This window comes from Plectropomus leopardus, chromosome 19, assembly GCF_008729295.1.
Source record: "Plectropomus leopardus isolate mb chromosome 19, YSFRI_Pleo_2.0, whole genome shotgun sequence".
NCBI lineage: Eukaryota > Metazoa > Chordata > Actinopteri > Perciformes > Serranidae > Plectropomus > Plectropomus leopardus.
Genome location: NC_056481.1, coordinates 1,375,398 through 1,399,368, shown reverse-complemented (window position 1 = coordinate 1,399,368; position 23,971 = coordinate 1,375,398). Strand labels below are relative to the sequence as shown.

At 40.3% G+C, this 23,971-nt stretch overlaps 1 protein-coding gene across 1 annotated transcript in view; it reads right to left on the bottom strand.

Annotated features, from left to right (window-relative positions):
* The window catches only part of stxbp4 (syntaxin binding protein 4), a 54,635-nt gene that overhangs the window by 4,903 nt on the left and 25,761 nt on the right, over positions 1-23,971 (bottom strand). Inside the window, exons 12-20 of the mRNA XM_042508466.1 lie at positions 22,751-22,833; positions 21,599-21,695; positions 20,158-20,282; positions 17,353-17,442; positions 17,166-17,231; positions 11,028-11,207; positions 8,987-9,103; positions 8,507-8,556; positions 4,708-4,844 (exon numbers count right to left, since the gene is read on the bottom strand). Coding sequence (XP_042364400.1) covers positions 4,708-4,844; positions 8,507-8,556; positions 8,987-9,103; positions 11,028-11,207; positions 17,166-17,231; positions 17,353-17,442; positions 20,158-20,282; positions 21,599-21,695; positions 22,751-22,833 — 945 coding nt within the window. The remainder of the gene's footprint in view (positions 1-4,707; positions 4,845-8,506; positions 8,557-8,986; positions 9,104-11,027; positions 11,208-17,165; positions 17,232-17,352; positions 17,443-20,157; positions 20,283-21,598; positions 21,696-22,750; positions 22,834-23,971) is intronic.

The window sequence follows — 23,971 nt, the reverse complement described above, 5'->3', positions numbered from 1 at the left end:
TCTGATCAAACCACAGTCTGCTCAATATTCTGCATTATTAATGTTGAGAGTTGTGCGGGTTGGTGTATCGAGGTCGACATGATGGATGAATTCAGCATCGTGCGTTTAAAAACACGTTACTGTCCTGCTGCAGGTTTTGGGTTCTGACATGAACATGAGGAACCTCGTTCTTTACGTCTGTAACTCTTAACAGGATCTGACTGAGTGCAGCTTGATGTCTCCTCCGTCACAGCTGTATACATGCTGCAGTATCCTGATTTCTATCAGAGCGCTCCGGAAAAAGGGTGTGATATGACACGTACGACATAACCGAGTATAATCCCAAAAAATGATCAGAACCAGGGCACTAGGCCAGACGCAGGCGCTCAGTTCTTTGTGAGGACGTCCAGTAAAAACCTGCTGAAATGTTTTCTGGACAAAAATGTCTAACTGCTGCGTGATTCAGGACTTTTCGTCCGTCAGAAATCAACGTGGACAACAAGTCCTTGAAATGTCTTCAACATGTTGATAACAATGTGATTTGAGACGCCAGGCAACGGACAACAAAATGTCCTGCTGATAAACGACACTTTTTCTGTGCTCTTGGTTTGCTTTCTTTGATTTGATCACTTTTTATCTGGTTTCTCCTTTTAATGTTCGCGTTTTAAGTATTACTATGTTTTTTTCGACTTTGCTCTCCTGTTTTTGAATCACATTTAATCAAATGGTCCCCAAATAAAATTGCTCTGTGCAGACAAATGCTTTAAATGATGCAAACTAAATAAAACATGAGGCCTCAAATTCTTTTTCAGAGGCATGTTTTCTCCGTCAGTCGAGCTCAAATTCAGCTCTGATTCTGCTTTAATCGTTTTGGTTGCAGCTCTGCAGACTTGCACTAACATTAATCTTAAAATCTAGTTTTCTTCACACAGAGAGCACAGCGTCTCTTCTTGGAGCGAAGGCTCACCGAACCTTTAAAGGTCAGAATCTGCAGGTTTTATCCACTTATTTCTAAATGTTATGAGCTGTGAGTCATTGGAAATGAAAAAAAAAGGCTTTTTATTGTGTAACATTAATCAGGTGGCGGCGAATGTGTTCGACGAGGAAGAAAAAAACACTCTAACACCCAGACAGGCGTTCATCATAACCTAAAAATTATAATATTTTTAGGCATTGTAGTCGCATTATGACTGTTGAAGCTCAGACTCTGCTGATGGCTCCTAATGCAATCTATTGCCACAGTGTGTGTGTGTGTGTGTGTGTGTGTGTGTGTGTGTGTGTGTGTGTGTGTGTGTGTAGGAAGATGTTCTGCTGATCATATTAGCTGGCAGTGAATGGAGAAGACAAAGGTTCCTGCAGTTACAAGCTTTACAATTTTAAAAGCAGAGCACGTCTCCAGGCAACCAGAGCTGTGATGAAACGAGCTATAGGTGACACACACACGCACGCACGCACACGCACACACACACACACACTAGACTGTGCCAGCAGGATCAGTCTGACCTACTTTCTGTGTGACTTGTGTTTTTTGTGTCTCCGTCTTCATTAGCTCTAACAGGACATTGTGAATGATGGAGGAGGTCTCTGTGATCCTGAATCACGGCTGTTAATTATGTAACTGCGCCCACGTCCGCCCACTGATGGAGGGAAATTAGGTGACTGTGTCAAAAACCACATCCTGCCGGCTGAAAGCAAACTGTGCTGAAGAGCTTCAGCATCGATTCAGAAATATACATCAGCAGGGAATAATGTTAAAGAGATCTTTAACTTTTATTTTTAATGAACTCCCACCAGCCTGTCTGGACTATACGCTGCTTGGAAAGCTCCGTAACATTAATATTAACCCTTTGAAACCTGAATTCAGCTCTTTTTTAGCTGCATTTTGACACATTTAACAAAATTTTAAACCTTTAAAACCTTTCAAAGACAGGAAATTAGTAACTTAGGCTAAAATGTATTGCAAGAACTTTTCCAAAGGTGACAAAGAACTGCCAAAAATTTGCTAATATATATATATATATATATATATATATATACAGAGAGAGAGAGAGAGAGAAAGAGATAATCATTTGAAATTTTTTTTTTTAAAATAAAACTGGAGGAAAATGATCAGAAATCAGATTCAGAACTATGTAATCATATATTTAAAATTAGATTACAGAGAAAAAAATAATTATTTCTATTAATTATTTTTCTTTTAGTTTGGCACTTTTTTCAGGTTATTTTCTGTTCCTGATACTTTTTTTTATTCAAATTTTTGCCAATATCTTGCTAGTATTTGAGTCATTTCTTGCTGCTCATTGCCTTCTTTGCATGTTTTTGGAAATTTATTTTTTAAAAGCTGGGGAAAAAGGAGAAAAAAAGCTATTTAAAACTGTATTATTATGTAATTATTACTGAAAAACAAAACATCATGATAAAATAATAATACTAATAATACTACTACTACTAATAATAATAGATTTTATGTTTTGGGTTTCAGTAATAATTATGAGTGATAAAGACATTGACTTGACATTGAATTTTGGTCACAACCTAAATTCATTCAAATATTAACTCTGTTGGTGGCCAGCTGGGACAGTTTAATTCATGTTTTTTTGTTTGTTTGTGTGTTTTTTTGTTTGTTTGTGTGTTTTTTTCGTTGTTTGGTTTCTCGCAGCACCGCACTGATGACGATCTTCCATCGTCTGAAAATGAAAAACACTCTTCAGACTAAAATTTGCTTTGCTTTGCTTCTTAAACAAACCATGTTAATTTTTACATTTTGAACGTTTATTTCGTGATATCAGTCACAGCCCGGTTAAATAAAGATTCTTCCAGCAGCTCAACTGTGAAATAATCCAGAAATCACAATCAAATTTCACACAGTTTTAGCTTCTCCTCTCATGATATGTACTTTGTTTTTAGAATATTTACCCAGAAAAAAAAAGGAGAACAAACAGCAAATAACTCCAAACATCACGACAGCGACTAAAGCGTCCAGACCGTCCTGCTGGTGTCCGACCACGAAGCCGCATTCCCATACGAATACCGAGACTCCTTCATCCCTCCTGCTTGTGGAGGTTTTCGGGATTTCCTCCGCTCGTACCGTTTGATTTTTTCGGCTAATCTACTGCACAGACACGAGCGCTCGGCCTCTCAGACACGAAGCTAAACACTGACAGGAAGCTACGGTAAGTTTAGTTCACTCGCTCTGGACGGATAAATACGATAAACGGCGACCACATGAAGTGACGTCAAAGTTTGATATTGCTTTATATTGCTGATATATGAAGGTGTTTGTTGATGCTACACAGACGGAGGTCGGGTTAGACGACGCCGCCAACGCTTCGGAAGTTCTTCCCAATAATCACTTTAACCAATCTGACGAGAGTTTTGGACATAATTTTAAAAACAATTAGATCTCAAAGATTTGCCTATTTCTTGAAAAGGAGCTGCTCACCTGGCGCACACGGCGAAAAAGTTTGATTTCGCAGTATGAATTTGTGCGGAAGTGTTTCTCCTGCAAGCTCACGCTTTTTACAGACTTTACGTTATGATGAAGACAGTTTTTTTATTATATCACTTTTCTCATCTTGATGAAAACTTTACAAATTTAAAAACCACCATAAAAGAAATATTCATAACAGAAAAAGTTAATCTCACTTTCAAGAATCTTTGGGACCGATCTCTGAAAAAGTCAAGTAAAAGTCAGCTATTAATCTTAATTCATATTTACATTTAAGTTTACTTGAAATGTAGCTGTTTCAACTTAATTTTGTGAAGTTGCTGCAACTTGAAAATGACCATTTGAATGACCTCGTTCTTTTAAGTTTTAGCGACTTCACTAAAACAAGTTACTCTGAACACGATCACGTCAAAGAGGATCTCGCGCTGATGCTAAACTTTGCTGATCTGCAAGTTCTGTTTTCTCGACACGTTTAAGAAAATACAGATCAGGTTTCACGCGGACCAGTCCGCATTACATCACCCAGCAGCGGGAGCGTTTTATTGGTCTGATGCAGCGCAGTGCATTCTGGTAGTTGTAGGTTTTCTACCTCGTGAGAAATTTCTTAAGTATTTGCATCTTTCTACTGCAGAGACGAGACAGATCAAATCTTTAAAGTCATTAAATGAAAATTGAAAATTTAAGAGGCAGGGGAGAGATTTGGTGCCATTATTGTCTTCCCATGATTGATAAAGTGACCAACGGGCAAAATTTCTGAAGCGTTCACGAAGTCTGTTGATTCACAGCGATCTCCCTCCAGTGTTTTAACCGTAGAAAACATATTTCACGCTCTGTTTCGACAGTAAAATGTACATTTTTATGCTCTTGATATGCATTTCTTTTCCATGTAATTCAGGTCAAAACACTGGAGCGACGCCGCTGACTGGCGGGTGCTGACGACTCAGATGTGCAGAGATAAATGTGCAAACAGAACAGTTTCATGCAGAGTTCAGACGGGAGTCCACAGCTGGCAGGTAGGAGGAGATGAGGAGTCGCTGAGGAGGGAGGACAGAGTTGAGCTCGAGCTCAGGATGGCTGGAGGCGTCCCGCAGACGTCTCTTGCTGACGGAAGAATCTTCTAGAAGGTCAGCACTGAAACGGGGAGGACAGTTAGCTCTCAGCGGCAGGATCACTTTGGTTTCAGCTTCGTCCGGTGGGAGTCGCATGCGGGGCGGCACGGAAACAGAGAGGAGGAGGAGGAGGACATGCAGACCGGCGTGCGCGGAGGCGAGATCACTTACAGTCGACCTCCAGGATGGCTCTGACAGTCCGCGTGAGCTCCTTCGCCTCCTGGGCGAGCGTGGCCGCCGTCCAGGGACTCTTCTTGTAGCGAGGAGGGAGGCCTTGTGACGACGAGCCGACTTTAACGTCTCCGGAGCTGCAAAATAAGAGACGGAGGAATCAGCGGTGAAAAACCACTCGGTTATTTCGCCTTTGGATGAGGCCTGAAAGGTTAAACCGTTACTAATCTTTACCTGCAAGGTTTTGCCAAATAAAGATTCAAATCCCCAAAGTTGGACAAATTGCAACAAAAAATTGTAAAATGTGACAAGAAAATTACTTAAAAATTCATTTTAAAAAGAGAGGATTATCAGAAAATTATTTTAAAAAACAGAGAAAAATGTCCTTCAAACGATATTAATAATTATAATAATTTAAAAATATTTTATTATTATGTTACAGAAAACAATATAATGAAAAAATACTCTTTTTTTTCCAGCACTTCTTAAGTAATTTTCTTTATTTCTTTTTTTTTATATATTGTATTTTCCTGGTTTTGCTTATTGTCAGGTAATTTTCTTTTCTTTTCTTTTTTCTTTTTTTTTTTTTACTAATTTCTTGCTAATTTTGGGGCCATGTGTTGATAAGTTGCTGGCTGTCTGAGTTTGAAAGAGCTCAAACTCATTTTCTCAGGTTTTAAAGAGTTAATGTGGTTCGTTTCAGGCACAAAAAAAACAAAAAACACTTTGTAACTGTTAGAAAAGAGATCGAGCTTTGGCTAAAAATTCCCACTTTTTTCTGTGAGGGGTGCTACTGTCTCCTCCTGCTCCTCCTGCTGCTCCTCCCCCTCACTGTCCTCCTGCTCCTCCTCCTCTTCACTGTCCTCCTGCTCCTCCTCCTCACTGCCCTCCTGCTCCTCCTCCTGCTGCTGCCCCCTCCTCCTCCTGCTGCTGCTGCTCCTCCTCCTCCTTCTCACTGTCCTCCTCCTCCTCCTGCTCCTCCTCCCCTCCTCCTCTTGCTCCTCCTCCTGCTGCTCCTCCTCACTAGCTCAGTCAGCTGATGAGGAGTCTGCAGTTTTTCAGGAGTAAAGGAGCGAACAGGCAGCTGAGTGTTGAAAGTCACTTTGCTTTTTTCTTTTCTTGATTTTTGTAAATAAATCACAGCTTTTGTTCAAACTCATTTCCACTTCTCCTTTTTTTCTTTTCTCTGGTTTCATGACAGAAATTCATGTTTAATGTATTTTGGGAGGCTGCGATCACGTGCTGAATAAAAAAACCCAGAGCGGTCCAGTTAGGAGGCCGGTTGGGGTTTTGGATGAGTTTCCGCTCAGGAATGTTTTCACCTGAACTTTGAGTAATTTTAAGGTGCATCCTAATTTTTCTTTTTTTAAAAAAACCTAACCGCAGTAACTTTACATGAATTTCATAACTTTGTGTTAAAAATATAAATTTCCGGGATGCGTTGCTAAAAAACACAGATGTTTGGTGCCCTAAAAGCAGAAAAAAAGATCTGGTTTGTGGTCTGTGACGAGGTGATGAGAACGTGTTAAATACTGAGCACTTAAATCATCAGTATTGATTATCATGCAGCATGTGATCAGCTGATCGATGTTTGGAGGCGTGTTGCATTTACCTAGTGATGCATTTTACATCAAATCACGAAGCAAGTAAAGCACCATGAACAAAACCAAATCTACTCGTTAAAATAAACATTTTTGTGTGTTGAGAGAACAAACAGAAACAGACAGTGTTATTAAAAACAGCGGCCTCCTGCTCGTTAGAGCCTCTCCTGTCGGTTTACAGGTTCGGAGGAGCCACTAAAAGCTTTAAATAACTCGGCGGAGCTGCCGGCTGAGGTCGGTTTGTCACAGCCTGATGAATAAACTCACACCTCCCACGTGTTTGACTGATGCAGGAGCTAAAAACACTTTATGAAGCTGCAGAAGTGGCCGCGTCTCCATGGTTGCAGCTGTTAGCGGGTTCACACTCCCGTCGGTAAACGGCGAGCCCGCTGCTCAGACACGGTGATCCTCTTTGTGCTTCATGATTTATTCTCCTCTGAAGGACGTTTCTTTCTGTCACGTGTCGCTGGATTCAGGGCGACCGATGACTTTAATGAGAGTGATATTCAGCGTCGGTAACGAGCAGCGCCCAAACAAAGAGGAGCGCGGCGCCTCGTGCCCGCTGCCCTCCGTGAACCCAAATGTAGGTTGGCCCTACTTTTTTTGTGGCCTAGAAAGGGACGGGACAGGTGAATAAAGAGAGAAAAGACGAGCAGGGGGTCTCGTGGTTATGAAAGACGAGTGGAGGTGTCCCACTGACCTGCGGCGAAATAAAAGGAAACCTGGCGGGAGGTGTCACAGCTCGGTGACTTAATAACATGACCGATTGACCTGATTTACAGGATGTGACTTACACAACTGAGCAGAAGGCGCTGATAACTCGTCTCATTGTTCACAGAGTGCACTCGCTCGAGTTACATACGGAGGAAGACATTTATTACAGGAATAAATCCTGCCGTTACACATACAACTGAAGAAGAGGCCACTATTACCCTCCATGATTACTAACAGGAAAGAACGGAGGGAGCAAAACGGAGGAGAGGAAGGACAAAAAAAGCAGGAAAGATGAGAAATGGCAGAAAAAGATGGGAAGAATTTAGGGAGATGGTCCAAAAAGTAAAAATGAAATAATAATGATGAAGGAAGGAAGCACTGCAGAGTAAGAAAAGTTTTTAAAAGAAGGATGAAGTGAAACAAAGAAGGGGAAGAAAGACAGAAGTCAAGAGAGGAGAGAAAGAAAGAAATGTGACTTCAATAAAACACGAATAATCAACGAAAGACGAAGAAAACAAAATAAAACCTAAACAACGTGCAGAATAAAAAACGACAAGAAAGATGAAAACACAATGGACTGAAGGAGAAAGAGACAGGTGGAGGAGGACAGAAAGACAGAAACAAAGAAGCAAAAATAATAACGAAGGACGCTGAAACTGAAAGAGAGATAAGGAAAGACAGAGGGACAGAAGGACAGAAGGACAGAGGGACAGAGGGACAGAGGGACGGAGGGATGTATGGACAGCTGTTGCTTTTCTTCTTCTGTGGTGTCGTCAGTGACCTCACAGGTTGAGACGTTTCATAACGGCGCCGCGCGCTGTGGGCGACCATTAACAGGAGCTGCTGCACCTGCACCGAAGTGGGCCACGTTGTGTGTGAGTGTGTGTGCGCGTGAGTGTGTGAGTGTGTGTGTGTGTGTGTAAAACTGGGCTAATGGGCTTGTTCTCTGCAGGATCTCTCATTATGTGTTTCCAGCGGTTGGTCACACAAACGCACACAGACACACACAAAAATAACACTGTACAAACGACATCATGAACTCAGGCACACACACACACACACACACACACACACACACACAGACACACACACACACTGAAAACACACACACAGCATGTTGTATACTGCTGTAAACACACACTATTACATATTCTGTACACAAAAAAACAACACATATAATAAAGCACACAGAAAATACACACACAAAAACACACTCATGTGTACACATGAGTACACATCTGTACCTACACACACACACACACACACACACACACACACACACACACTGAATCACACATACACATACACACACTGATAAATCCACACACACTAACTAAAACATCCTGAAAACACACACGAGATGCAGAGCTGGTGGTTGCTAACGGCAACCAGTTTAGCAAATCATACTCATCAGCATAGCCGTCGCATCAATTTGTGTCTCACACACACACACGCACACACGCACACACACACACACACTGTACCTGTAGCTCTTTGTGGGTCCTTGACTTTCAAGCAGGAACTCCTGAACGTTCTGCGGAAAAACAAACAAAAACAAAAACAAATATGACTGATGTGCTTTTATTGGTTCATTTCTCTTTAACTTTGGGCTGAATCAAAGATTACGACACAAACTAAAATCCTGCAGAAGAAAAATGTCGTTTGAGGTTGTCGTGATCTGAATCTGTTTTATCTCTGAAATATGTCAAACCTGAATATTTAGGATGATGAAATCCTTCAACTTTAAGTCAGTAAAGACAAATAAATCTAAACATCTAAAGACAAATAGACTTGTAATAGACATTTATAAATGATTTCTAAATATCTATTACATTTATAAAACGTTGCTCGGCGGGTAACAGGTGGTCTATGCTTGTTTTTGGTTAAAAAAAAATCTGTAATAACATGAAAAAAGCGTTCAGGTAAAGCAAATAAATGAACAAATAAGGAATAAAAGTTTCTACCTCCACAAAACTCAGCAGTTTCCCCGTTGACATCTCAAACCCCTTTTTGGTCGCTTCGCTCTTCCGTAGTTGACACTCCAGCACGGCGACTCTCTTCTTCAGCTCCTCCGTCTCCTCCTGAAACCAAAATAAAAAACATTAAAACAGAACAACAAAGTAAACGTTTTATTCTTCTTTGCAGCGCCTCTGCTCATTTCGCATGAAGTCATGATGGTAAACTGAACATCTGGAAGAACATGAATTTCTTAAGTGGTGATGAATTTTTTTTTACTATTTTTAGACATTTTTATGACTAATTGGACAAAACTTTGGTCAAAATATAAAAGGACTAGACGGGTTTCCGTCACAGATTTGCACAAAACTTTGTGATATTTTCAAAAAACTCAACGTAGAGCTGACTGTGTTTCCACTGAGGGATGTTCTGTAACTTCTCTGGTGATAACATCCCAGTAACCATGGCAACCGATGTTCAAAACATCAGCAGCTTTATTTCTTTTGCAGCCACCGCACTAGCCGTCATTATTTCCAATCCAAGGCCATGTAGGCGTGTTATGGAGCCGTGATGGAAAGGCGAGCCCCTTATATGTGGGAGCGGCCACGTATGAGGGATTTCTGGGAGATGTAGTCCACGATTCCTTCGTGAAATCGTGGATTCAAAACTTCCAGACGATCTGCTCAGCCTTCTCAGAGTTATGTGATGCAGTAACAGCTCTTGTAGCTCCTGAAAGTCGCCTGAAATAACACCTCATGGTTAATGGAAACCTTCTTCTCCCATGTAGTTGATTTGAATTCGACTTTTTGAGCACCTTTTCAAGGTATTCTAATACTTGATTTTTCGAAATGTGTACCGCTATAAACACCTGGTTTGACCCCTGAAATATTAAACTGTGCAAAGTTGAAGGGTCGCTCTTGTTAATGACTGTGGACGTCATATTCTGACACTGTCAGAGGATTTCCTCGTAAAAATAAAAAAGCCCGAGTCAGCACTTTGTTTTCACATTGTCATAATATTTACAGCAGAGAGATTTCTGCTGATCTGTAAAAGCTGATTTGGCCTGCGGCGTCTCAGCTCGCCATCAGCAGCGAGCCCGCCGCCGCCGCCGCCGCTGCTGACCTGCAGGTTGCTACCCAGATTTCTACCAAAATAACCTGATGGAGAGAAAGGCGACGTCAGCGAGGAGGACGGAGCAGAAACGCTGACCCAGATTCACGCTGAGGATGGAGGGAGAAACAAAACATGGAGGGACGGAGGGGGAACGGAGTCAGAGAGGGATGCTGGGAAATGAGACTTTGCATTAGAGCGCATTGATGATTTCTTTAAAGAAGCATAAAGACCGAAACAAAACATTTTCTAACTGAGCTTGTAAATAATTGATTTGAACATGAACTACATGACTGACTTGTCTTATTTTAGTTTGAGTCAGGAACTAAAAATGTGCTTGAAATTAATAGATTTTGTTTGGTTCTTCTTTGTTTTTGTGGTAATTTTCTTGAACTTTTTACTAATTTCTTAGTAATTTTTGTCATTTCTAGTTAAGTTATTTACTCCCTTCTTCTCATGTTTTTGAAAGAAATCAAGCCGCTCACAAATCACGATGAAAAAAACGGTTTTAAAAAAAAGTAATGTTTTACTTCTTAACCTCACCTTTTTTTTGTTGTAAAAAGGTCTATTTAGGCCAATTATTGTCTTTTTTTTCTTTTCTTTTTTTTTTTACCATTAGGTGATTTCTGCATTTAAATTCTTCGTCCATTGGAATGAACAGGGAAAAAAACACATTAGGCCTCCCAATCTTTTTTTTTTGCTTATTTATGAGTGTATCTAGAGTAGAAATCCATCATTAATTTTATTATTTATTTTATATTATTTTTTATTTTTTTAGTGTGTGTGTGTCTGGAACATAATCGGTTTCTGGTGGCGTTACGAGACAATCTACAAATGTATTAAAAAATAAAAAAATAAAAAAAAAATAAATCTGTTTTGGTGAACCTAAACTAAAGACAAACTCAAATTTAGCTCTGACCAAACAGTCCCGTCGGTCACCTTATTGGCCGGCGGCGGAGGCTCCACCCTCTGAGTCTTGAGCTCGGCGATCTCGGCCTCCAGCAGGTGGATCACCTCCTCGTAGTCCATCTCCATCCCCCTCGCCTGCTTCTGAGCCGCCTCGGCCAGCTGGATCCGAGTCCTCAGAGCACGACTCTCCTCCGCTCCCAGTTTTACTTCCTGCACAAAGGTTTGCAGAGGAAGGAGGAGGAGGAGGAGGAAGAGGAGAGATTCATCATCACAGCTCAACAAGTGAACAGATTACTCAGCAGCGTATCGGCGCTGCGTTCAAGGTCTCAGAGCTCCTTGACCCCCGTTCGTCTCTGAAGGTGCTGCAGCGGTGATGTTGAATTCTTGGTGTCGGGGCGAATTAGCGTGATGAAGATTTTCGCCCAGCGGGCCTGTCAGCGCTCAGCATATTTCTGTCTTTGATAAGGTTACCGACATTTGTTAGAGGAATCATTCAGGACACCGGAGCAGTAATGTAATGTGTACCAGTTAACTCTGGCTGACCCTTTGAGACCTGGATCGACACAAGTTTTCTTGTGCTGCGCACAGACACCTTTTACATGCTGTTTAACCCTAAGAATATGAATATGAATATGATTTAAAATTATCTTTCAGAAAAAAATATATTACATACATAGATTTTTATTATTTTTTTTAGCACATTTTTTGGGGGTATTTTTGCCTCTTTTTTTCTTGTTGGCTTTTTTAAAAAAAAAAAATTATTTCTTGTTAACCTTTTACTAATTTATTGCTAATTTTTTCGGACCGTGTCTTGTTAATTTGCTCATTGCCTTCTCCCCGTGTTTTTGCAAGAAATCAAATCAGTTTGCTCAAGTTTTAAACGGTTAACTCCTGTCGATCCTACAGAGCGAAACAACCATCATGTGAACTGTTTTTTGTTGTTGTTTCCAGTCATTCAATTATTGAACATAATTAAAAAAGTCATCAATAGTTTTTGTAATGCAATGTCTAATTCTGCTGGTTTATCTTTAATCACTATGAATGTGGTTAAGTGTGTCTAAGGTGGTGAAACCAGTGAAACCAGTGACTCGCTCCATGTGGTTGGAACAGAGCTCCAGCTCACAGCGAGTGTTTGAGGCCGGGAGGGAAACCGGCCGTCAGTGGAAGTTACATAACTGAAACACACACCAGCAGCAGCGAAGACACTGTAACCCCTCTTGACTGGGAAGTAACCACTCCCAGTTACTGTAGGCACACTGGAAGCCAGTAACTCTAACCCTGCAAACACCGGAACTCCCGCAGCGCGGCTCGCATCACGCTGTAAAGCGATCCTCGCAGGTAGTAAAAGATAACGAGGCTTTACAAACGAGTCGTGAGTTTTGTCACGCAGCAGAGAGAGAATGACTCAGCATTAAATCTGAAGACACAGAGACGGAAACACAAACGTTTATATGATTTAACGTTTTGCTCAGAGTACGACTGCTGGCCACATACTTTTGTACACTTTCATGTCCTGGTTTTATGCCACATTTCACTCCTGTGTTTGGGTTTCTGTCTGTAAGAGCTGTGGACCACCTGGTGCTTTATTCGGTAATCATCACTACACGACACGGGACATCCTGCAGAAATCAGCCCGTTCTCACTTCGAACTCGTCAAATACGTCCGCTCTGTAATGTACGTCGACGAGAACGTGCTCGGTCAGAACCGGTGGCGTTGTTATGACTCGCTGGGGGACAGCAGGCATGTCCACATGCAACACGGATGCATGGGCGGCATCACTTAAGAACACGGATAGATGGAACTTTGCGTGTGCACGAAACACTGAAGGACGCTGCCGGTAACCACGTAATGAAAGGAGCACGAGTGTGCGTACAGGGCGGGCAGGAGGGGACTTTCATGTGGCAGTGCAGAGTTCGCTCTCCATGTCGATTTGTGTTTTTTACTTCTACACCTTACCATGTGCCTATTTTGCCTAGAGCTAACCATCGTGATAGTACACGTTCGTTACCACGTCACGTTGTCTGTCAGTGACCTTCTGCATCAGCTGTTTACGCTCTGGGGTCACGTTACCGTGAAGTCAACAAATGCAAATGATGGGATGAAGCAGCACGGTCTTTATGTTTACACAACAGCACATGGAGACCAACACGGACCGCCACGATGGTTAAAATTAGGCAACAAAGTCACAGACGGTGAGGTTTAGGCAAAAGAGACTCATGGTGAAGTGCAGAAAAAAACACACACATCCACATAAAAAGCGAACTCTAGACGCTGCACACGAGTCAGTTGTTCGTAGAACCCACCCCCCCACCGTAAGCACACTCGTTTTATTATGTTATTACCGGCCACGTCAAGTGATGCCACCCGCGTGGTCATCTGACGCCATCCAGCCGCGTTGTGGCTAAACTAGCTCAAACACCGAAAGCACCGTCAGAGCTGATGTATTTGACGAGTTGGGGCTCAGATCGAGCTGATAGATGCAGACGTCCACTGTTGAAGCGACGATATGTGACCACTTGGGATGAGATTGGTTGGCTGCACACTGATGGCACTTTTCCGTATAACTGACTGAGTGTGGACGTTTCTCTGCTTAGCTGCCAAAGAAAGGATTCAGTCTTTGTTTGAGTCTCTCCTGCCTTCAAATTACCACTCATTTTCTCATTAAAACAACATTTAGAGAAGCAGCTCTCCACCAGTGTCTTCTGTTATTGTTTATGCAGCCTTTGCACGCACATGCACACACACACACGCACACACACACTCAATGAAGCAGTGATGTTGGCGGCTTCACTCTCCTGCAATGCTGTCATATGCAGAGAGAGCTAAAAGGACACACATGAAGTGCACGCAAGACGTGTTTATTTCTGACCAATGACACACACACACACACACACACACACACACACACACACACACGAACGCATGGATGCACAGACAAAAACACATGCACGAACACACACACACACACACACACACACACACACACACACACACAAAACAGAAAGAGTGAGAACAGTCCATCTGTTTGCTTCACTTTTCTCAGCAGGACGACATGCAATTTCAAAATTCTCCAAATCGTTGTTCCAAGAAAAAAGCTATTGTGTGTGTGTGTGTGTGTGTGTGTGTGTGTGTGTGTGAGTGTGTGTGATTGAGAAACACAGATAGAGGGCGATAACAGAAGCAGACTGTCCACAGCGATCAAACGCTGATCACGACTTCAGAGTCTTGAGGTGATGAATGATGATTGTTCCATCGTTTCAGCTGCAGTTTTTTCTTCCTGGTGTTTAGGTTCAATTTTTTGAAAGCACACAGTTAAAGTTTTAGATAAAAGCTGAAATTTATATTGATTTGTATGTCTGACATGTTTGAGTCGGGCTGGGCGGTGTTGGTTTAATGTGGTGAAAATGGACACTGGGCAGGGGGCCGGTGAATGGAAGGCATTTGGTCGTTTTGTCACCATAATAAAGTAAAAAAAAACTCTCCTCCTGCAGACTGTGAGATCTTTGCAGTCTTAAAGTTTACTCTGCAACATCGATCTATTAATATTCAGTTTGACATCAAGTGACATCACCTACTGAACTGCAGGCTCCATCAACGCCAGCATGCAAAAACAAAACGCCATCAGCGCCATCCATCTACGCAGCTGTAATGGTAAAAGAAAAATGTAAACGAACGAATCGAGTCCTCGCTGCCAGCAGCGAGTCCCGCTGCTGGCAGCGTTTTTTCCCTGTCGAGTCTCAGTCACGTGATTAATAGTGAAATCGACCCCCATCTCTGGGAATCCCATGGGAATCATGTGACCCGCAAAAATGTCGGCCTGTAATGGGAGTGCAGTCCGAACACGGTGCAGGAAATATGGGTCCACTTTAGTTTTCCAGCACAGACCATAAGTCTGCTTTCACACTGTATGAGTGCGTTTAATATTCCCTCCTCTGAAGGCGGCGTTTCTGCGGCTCCGTGGCAGTTTTTGGTGACAGCGGCGGCTCAGAGGCAGAGACGTCAGTGTTATATAACCACAAAACAAAACAGAAAGTGCCACAGATGTAAATGTCACTTGTGAGTGAGGTCAGCACTCAGACTGAACCTCCAGCAGCCGCCGCTCTTTAGCCGCCGCTCTGTGCAGCGCGTGCACTGCAAGAGGCTTTTTTTTTTACCATTATGTCGTCTTTAGTGCAGAGCGGAGACGCAGTGACACGGAGACACGCTCGCTCATTAGAGCTGCAGGTCAGGCCTCAAGACGGGGGGCCTCTTGGGCCCCGCAGACCCCCCGAGGCCACAGCTGGAGTGAAGAAGCTCATGCTGGGAACCATTAGTTACCCAACCATACGAGCCCGGACACACACACACACACACACACACACACACACACACACACACACACACACACACACACACACACACACACACACATTTCATCTCCACGCTTTCAGCAGCCGCAGCAATTGCCAGGAAAATATTGGTGTTCTAAAACTCTGCAAACAGCGGATACACGATAACATTTTTACGTCATTATGTAGCGAATACGATGCAATTTACGGTTCTAAAAGTACAGAAGCCCTAAAAGGACATCTTTCTATACATTTCATTTTCTCAGTTTTCTCGTGATAACGACATATTTCCGTTTGTTTTCTCGAGATCACGATTTATTTGTGTCGTTATCTTGTTTTCTCGTGAAAACAGCTGATTTATCTCAATATCTCAGGAAACAGAGCTGGTTTTCTTGTTTTTGCTTGTTTTGTTTTTGCTTTGTTTTCCGTAGATAGATGTGTTTTTTGTGTGTTTTCGTGGCTTTAAAGCTAACGCTGCCACTCATCAATCATTGGGCGTAACCACGGTGACTTCCTCTATTTTAGAGAAAATCTTGTCCCAAACCTCTGACTGTGAACCTCCGGCTTTAAGGGACAAAACTGCACCAAATTCATTTCAGTAAACCCTCTGACAAGAACAGCAGGAGACACAACAGGTGCATGAAAGACTGCAGCTGCATGCAGGCGCATCAAACTGAGAACACGACGTACGAAACAAGAGTGTGAACATGAAGCGTTTCTGCCGTCAGAGAGGAAACGTCCCGGCCGAGTCTTTGCTGCATCTGTGAGCCGAGTCTAAATGTGGATATCGATCGTTTTATGCAACAGAATAAAAGTTGAGAGGCAGCAGAGAGTGGGAGGGAGCCGGAGAGGCTGAGACCCTTCAGCTGTGAAGCACATCACACACTCACACTCACACGCACGCACGCACGCACGCACGCACGCACGCACGCACGCACGCACGCACGCACACGCACGCACGCACGCACACACACACACACACACACACACACACACACACACGAAGAGGAACCCAAAAAAGATTCAACGGTGGCCTTCCACTCCTCCCACTGTCAGCCTGCTGCTGTGTGAGTCCGCCTTAACTCTGCCCACACACACACACACACACACACACACACACACACACACACACACACACACACACACACACACACACACGCTCTCTGCAGGTGAAACTGACTATATAAACACGATAAACTCACTGCAGCGTTCACACATCGACATGACTTATAATTCATAAATAATATTAATATTTTTGGTGCCCCATGGCATCGTGGGACATTTTTGTACACAGTTTGGCCACTGCTTCAAATTGGCCTTAAAGCCCAGCACACTTTTTTGGGAGATTGATCTTAATGACTCTCTACATTTGTAAGTATAAAGTTGAATAATATGAAAATACTCAAATGTATGGTCCTTGAATTTGTACTTAAATACAACAGTTATATTAAATATTAAGTTTTTTATTGTCTAGCATGTCGTCCAAAAAAGCATTAAAAAGTCTGAGTGCTGCTCAGTGCTTTATTTAGTAAGACTAAAGAAAAAGATTGCATTTGTAAATATGCAAGATTCACAAGGAGAAAATCTGGAAAGCCCGGGAGAGGAGACGGAGGGCTCTTTATCGAGATCAGCTGTGAATGTTTGGTGTCTCATGTGGTCAATTCGTTTCGGATGTTTTGCTGTGGATTTTTTTGTGTTTCATTTGTTGATGCAGGAGATGATTGTGTTTCAGTGTGAGCTCGTCCCAAAAAAGTCTCGGCACTAAAATAAAAAGGAGCGAGTGAATGAAAGTAGCAGCATAATTAACTAGCGTGTGTCATTGCGGCAGGTGAGACTCACCTGTTTGACTTTGCTGAGCTCCTCCTCCATCTGATGGTGAACTCTCTGAGACTCCACCAGCTGCTCCTGAGGAGGAGGAGCAAGCAGGAGATCAGCAGGAGGCAAACGAGTCAACGGGAAATATGTCGTCTAAACTGAGATACAGGTGTGTATGTGTGTGTGTGTGTGTGTGTGTGTGTGGTTTTACCTGCAGCCTCTTGATCTCCCTCAGGGCCTCGATGTGCTCCTTCCTCAGCCTCTCCATCTCCTCCAGGTCCTCCGAGTCTGAGAGCGACGGCTGCTCACAGAAAACAAATTAACTCTTAATGCAACTTAAATGTCCTCACATTAAAAAATAAAAATAAAAAAGTGCACTAATGACTTTAGGATGGTGGAAAACACGTTAGGATACATTTATTCAAAAAAAGTTAAGAAATATTGTTGAGTTTAAGTCTCTGAGTGGAGCCATAAACCACCAGGACACAAGAGTTTCTTCTATTAATTGTGTCTATTTTCAGGGATGTCTGCAGTTATGTGTTAATGCAATTAAATTGTACATAATGAGTTAATCTTTTAATCTTAACTTGTCTTAACTTGGACATGTTTTAGTTTAGAAACAGTCGGGTGCTTATGCTCAGATTATACAGATTTATGGTTTCATCAGTAATTTTCTCAAACAGCTGCTCACTGTAGTTTGTATCAAACACAAAAGAGGAAACAGTGACTTCGAGTGGGACTATTTTCAGTTTGAGTTGTTTTTTTTTTCCAAAAATACAGGAGAAAAGCAATGACGATATTGACAAAAAAATGGCCAAAAAAATTGTAGGAAATTAGTAAAACATTTTAAGAAAATTACCTAAAAAACAATAAAATTAAGAAAATCTCAATTAAAAACCTCAAGAAAGTGTCAAAAGTGCAGTGAAATATGTTTTTGTGTAGCAAAGTTTTAAATATATAATTATAAAATGATGCTTTTCTGGACATTCTTCCCTCTTTTTAATAAGATCCAGTTGCTCCCAGCAGCTAATCTTCAAGTCAATTCCCTGTGATCTTTTTTAAATTATTATTATTATTTTATCATGTTTTTCCCAATTTACAGGCAATTTCTTGCCAGGTTTGTTGATCCAGGTTTCAAAGGGTTAATTTGTGTCACGTGTGTGTGAGATCAGTGTGTGTGTTTGTGTGTGTGTGTGTGTTCATGGTGATGATTTTTTCATAATAAAAGCATGTCTAGTAGTTGCTCTCCGGCTGTGATTTATTATCGATGCTGTGTGACCTCAGCGCAGCAGCAAATCTTTACTCCCTGCTGATTGGACGGTTCACGTGTCAGCAGGTCGATGTCGGGCGAAACACATCGATGTGACTCTGAGCAGCGAAGCAGCACATCACACCAGCTGAAAACACACGTGATGAAGATGAGAGAGACGTGATGACGCTCAGCGTGTCACTTCCTATCACGTACTGCATGTAGACACTCTGATTTATTATCATTCTTTGTTATTATTTATTCATTGTTTTTCTTACATTAACCCTTTGAAACCAGAGCAAACCTTGATTTCTTTCCTAACTTCACAAAAACTTACCCAAAGAGCAACTTAAAAAGAAATGACCCCAAAATAGTGAGAAAAAAAATCAAAATCGAAATTATCAAAAAAACCCAAAACAAACTAAAAACAAGCAAATGACCTGTAAGAAAAGGGAAAAAAGTAATAATTCTAAACATATAATTATAAAATTGTAAGTTTAAAATGATAGTTTCCTTCTTGATGTTTTCCCAAAATAAGTTTCTTATAATTTTCTTACAACTTTTATTTAAAAAAAAAAAACTACTACTTTTTTCATTTTTAACTTTCTTGTCACCTTTTTCCTACGTTCTTGAAACTTGCAGAGTATCTCTTTCCAAGTTGCCTGTTTGCTGTTTTTGCATGCTTTGGATCTGAGCACAGGTGCACTGTCACAATCAATGTTGCTGCTAATCACTCTCAAATATCCCAGACTGTGTCATTAAAATGACAAAAATCTTCTTTGGATGTAATATACTGAAAATAATTGAATTATTAATTATAATTAAAAATTAATTCATAATTTTTCATCTAAAAACACAGTGGCATCATGAAAAAAACTTGGCATTTAAAGGTTTAAAATTCTAAAAATGTATGAATTATGAATATTTGAAATGTATGATTATGACTGATGTTGGTTAAAAAATATAAAAAATAAAATTAGAAAAGTAATATTAATGTATAATATTTTTTACAGCCTGATTCTGAAAAGCACATTTTGTGCACAGAGCACAGAGTGTGTGTAATATTAAAGTGGGCCCTAAGGGGTAAGAAGCACTAAATGTTCACGCGATGACTCTGCTGTGTCATCAGGGCTGCGATGGTTTTCACCTGCGTGAGCTCTCCTGCAGAGAGGAGCTCGTTAGAGCGACTGTTTAACCCTCCGTGACTCTCCTGTTTGCTTTGCTTTTGTTATTTTCTGTGCTTAGAAAACTGAAGAACACTTTTAACAGATTAAAAAGTGACACCTTCTCACATCTAAAGACAATGTCAGTTTTTAGTCACATGCTACACAATTTTATGGTTATTGCTTTCCATATTTCTTCTAATTTCCCTGCTGAGCCAACACGTTTTGTTTGGGGAAGTTACCTCTGTAAATGTGAATGTGGCACCTATGATGAACCAATTCATTTTATTTACTTCAAAAAGTAGTTGAAATAATACAAAAATAAATGAGAAATTTAATGAGAACAAAGTCATAATGTTCATGAAAAGAATCTACTTGCACTTTAGTGCATTTCTTTGAGATTATCTGGATGAAGCTAAGTTTAAGCGGCTGTGAGCTGCTTTTTATTGAAGCTGGAAAAACAAAACTAACTGAACACTGATCGGGCGTCATGGTCGACGTAATCGTCCCGTATTGATCAGATCAGAACCAGCTGCTGAGTTTTAAGGCGACTGAACTCTGCTGTGGTTTCTGAGCGAGCAGCAGGTCAGCAGTGAGCTCCTACCCGCCGGTCGGTGAGCGACTCCAGCAAACTGAACAGGTCTTCAGACGTTAACCTCGACCCCGGCTGACTGACGGCCAACTCCTCCAGCTGAGGCTTAAACAGCTCCCTGATCAGGCTCTCGAAATCTGCGTGCGCACGCACACACACACACACACACACACACACACACACACACACGCACAAACACAGTTTTTATTTGCACGTGCCATTTGGCTTCTGTTAAAATTTTCTCAGCGCATTCACAAATCAGTTGGTGCGTCTGATATGTGTTTTATCATTTGCTTCAGGATGTTCAGATGCTGTTTTCAGATCAGATTCTCAGCAGATAACCCTTTGAAACTTGGGCGAATTGTCTTGATTTCTTCCAAAAACATGGACAGAAGGCAATGAGCAATTTAAGAAAAAAAATTACCAAAAATCAGCAAGAAATGACCAAAAAGTACAAGAAAATTACCAAAAAAATAGCACTCAAAAAAAGGCAAAAGGCAAGTAAAACAACAACAAACAAAAAAAAGCAAATTACCTGCAGGTCAAATTGACCCGTTTCAAAGTTTAAAAATACAGAAAAAATATTTTTAATAATTTTTGGAGCATGAAACTACACAGACGCTCATAAACAATGTTCTCTCATTCTTGTTCAGGTTTCCTGTTGAAAAAAAAAACGTAAATATTGTTCAAAAATTAAGTTTAATTTTAAGATGTAAATAGAATTTAAAGGGTCAATTTGAGAAAAAAAAGAACTGTGTTGTTTGAATTAATCAACATGACAAACTATTTGAAAAATGTTGAAAACAAATGTGTAAAATGTCTTGTCAAATGTTTTTTTTTTTTTTTTTTTACAATTTTACAGAAAAAAAACCCGTTTGAAAATTATTTGTTAATGAAAACAAGTGCATTCTCATCAGTAAACCAGTGATATGTGAGAGGTAATAAACAAACAAACTTGATTACACTAAATATAATAAATAATACATAAAACTATTATAAAATATAATAAAACTGGATAATGTTTATGGAGAAAATAAATACTACTTTCAGATGGTTAAACATGCACTGAGTCAGTCAGATCTGGGAACATTACTGATGTACATAACAGGAGGGTTAAAAATTATAATAATTTTGTTAAACAATTTCAAATATATAATTATAAAAACAGTTCTCTTGACTTTTTCTGAGCCATTAAAAAAAAAAAAAAAGACTTTCTACTTTTGAAAAAAAGTTTGAAGGTTTAAATATTTGTGAAAAGCTTCTAAATGCAGGACAAAAAAAGTGACAGCGGTCCAGGTTTCAAAGGGTTAAATCAACATCACAAACACTGACTGCAGAAACGTGGACACTTAGTGGAAGCAGGAGAAACAGGAGGGTTAAAGGGTTAAATAATCAATGTGACTGTAGGTGGTTTTATCTCAGGGTGAATTCGGGACTCAGTGATCCGTCTTACCTGTGAAGGCCACCGTCCCCGCCGGATCGGCTCGTAGTCTGGACCTGATCGCCTGCCACTGAGCGTCTGTGGGCTTCAGACCGAGCAGATCCAGAGCCTGCACACACACACACACACACACACACACACACACACACACACACACACACACACACACACACACACACACACAGAGATCAATACACACAGTGGTGACGCCCCTGAAACAAACATGAACATGCATGATGCCACCATCCAATGAAAACTTTGTTATCTCCGTGTTTGAGGTGCAGGAAATCAGGAAATGTCATTCAGAGCTGGAGAAATGACAGAAAGTCATAAATAATAATCTGATAACATCGTAATAACCAGATGTGGAGATAAAATGTTTTTCAGAGGACGACACAGCTGTGGCCCGAGGCAGAAATTTGACCTACAAGGCTCGTTATAATCAAACATAAATACAAGTTTGTTAACCTTTTAAAACCCGAGCAAACTGTTTTTTTTTTAATAACAGTGGGAGAAGACAATAAGTAACTTACTCAAAATAAGTATGTGAAAAATTTAAAAACTGAAAAAAGAGAGAGAAAGACAGAAAATTACCTCAAAATTAGCACAAAAAGATTAAAAGAATAAAAGAATGACTTTAAAAAGTGCTCATATACAAATGTGTTCACATTTATGTGGGGTGATTTTAAACATGTAAATCTTCTAATTATATTTTCTGTAAATTTTCCTATGCTTTTAATACATGTCTAATAATTTTACAAATAAATAAATAAATAGATAGATAAATAAATAAATGAATACAAAAATAAAAATGAGGCTAATCATTATGTTTGAGAAGCTGGAACCAGAGTGTGTTTTTTCCTTGTAAGTTAACTATTCTATGAATAAAAATATAAAAAAAACTGCTTTGAGTTTAATTTTCTGTCAATCAACCCATCAGTTATATAATTTCTCCATGTCTTCTTTTGCTCGTGCCAAATCAAACCATGCCGACCCATTTTGTTGTGTGAAAAGACAAAATTGGCATTAATATGCTCTGCAGGATAATTTTTCAGAAATACTGGTGAAAGAAAAAACACTGAGGACTGAAATCTTTAGCGAAACAGACGCGATATCAGAGAGTCTGGCAGACCTTCAAAATAAAAGCATAATATATATACTCACCTGCTCCAGTCTGTCCAGTTTGAGGCGACAGCTGATGCCGAGGGAACACTTCCTGTGAGGGGGCTGCTGGCTGCTGGTCGGCTCTGCAATCACACAGAAAACCTCATAAACATCTCGACTGTGTACAGCAGAAGTATCAGTAAACAACAACAACGCCACATCAACACAACAGAACTTTGGCCACATAAATGAGAAAAACATCACTAAAAATGCATTTTATCCAGTCAATATTTGCTATCAATGAGCTCTAAAAGTTAAAAAAAATTAAATGAAAAAGTACAGCATCAATAAATGAAAAAGTAATAATAATATTAATGATAAGTAAAAAATAAAATAAATAAAAAGAAATAATGAAAAAAAATTAAAAAGTGATATTTTTTACTTATTTATTCATTTTTAACCCATTTTTGTGGGACATTTCTTGCCAAACTGCTAATTTTCCTTTTTCTTGTTTTTTATTATTATTTAAATCTAATTATTGACACACAGCACTTTCGGCTCTGTTGTTTTTAAATGTGCTTTTTAAATAAATTTGGATTGGATTGAAAATGTCATCTGTCACAATTCTAATGCAAATAATTGCTTTACTGTGACATTTTTTAAGACGCTGACCCTAGTGTTGATGTTGATTTTTCTCAGAAACTAAATTAAACATAAATAAAGTCAGTTTGATTGATGCTATCACTTTCAGCTCAGCTTAATCTCAGATTTCTAGATTATGAAAATCACCTTGCTGAGCAGGATGTTACAGTTTCACACTTCCTCTGTTTCGCTGCACGTGCAGATTGTTGGACTGACAGCGAGTGCAGAAATGTGCAGGAAGGAGCGTAAACAGGTTGTGTTTCGTCAAACTGCAATCGTTTAATTTTGGTTTCAGCTCAATGTCAATGCAGGTCATCACCTTTAATAGTGCCAGATATGATGGAACAGAGATGTGTGTACGGTGAATAGTGTTTAAAAGATGCAGGTTTTGCCTCAATCTTTCACAGTAAATGTCTGAATAATATATTAATGAGCAGGAATATTTAGTTCTGCAGGTTGAGATGTTTAACTTTGTCTCATGCATTCACACAAATGGTTGAATAAAACTGAAGTTAAATGTTTGGTAATGAAGAAATCAGTTAAATTTCACTGTCAGTTCAGAAGCGCACAAACATGATCATGGTGCAAAGACGGCAAGATGAGGTTTTCAAACAAAAAAAGCTGAAGTTATCATATCAC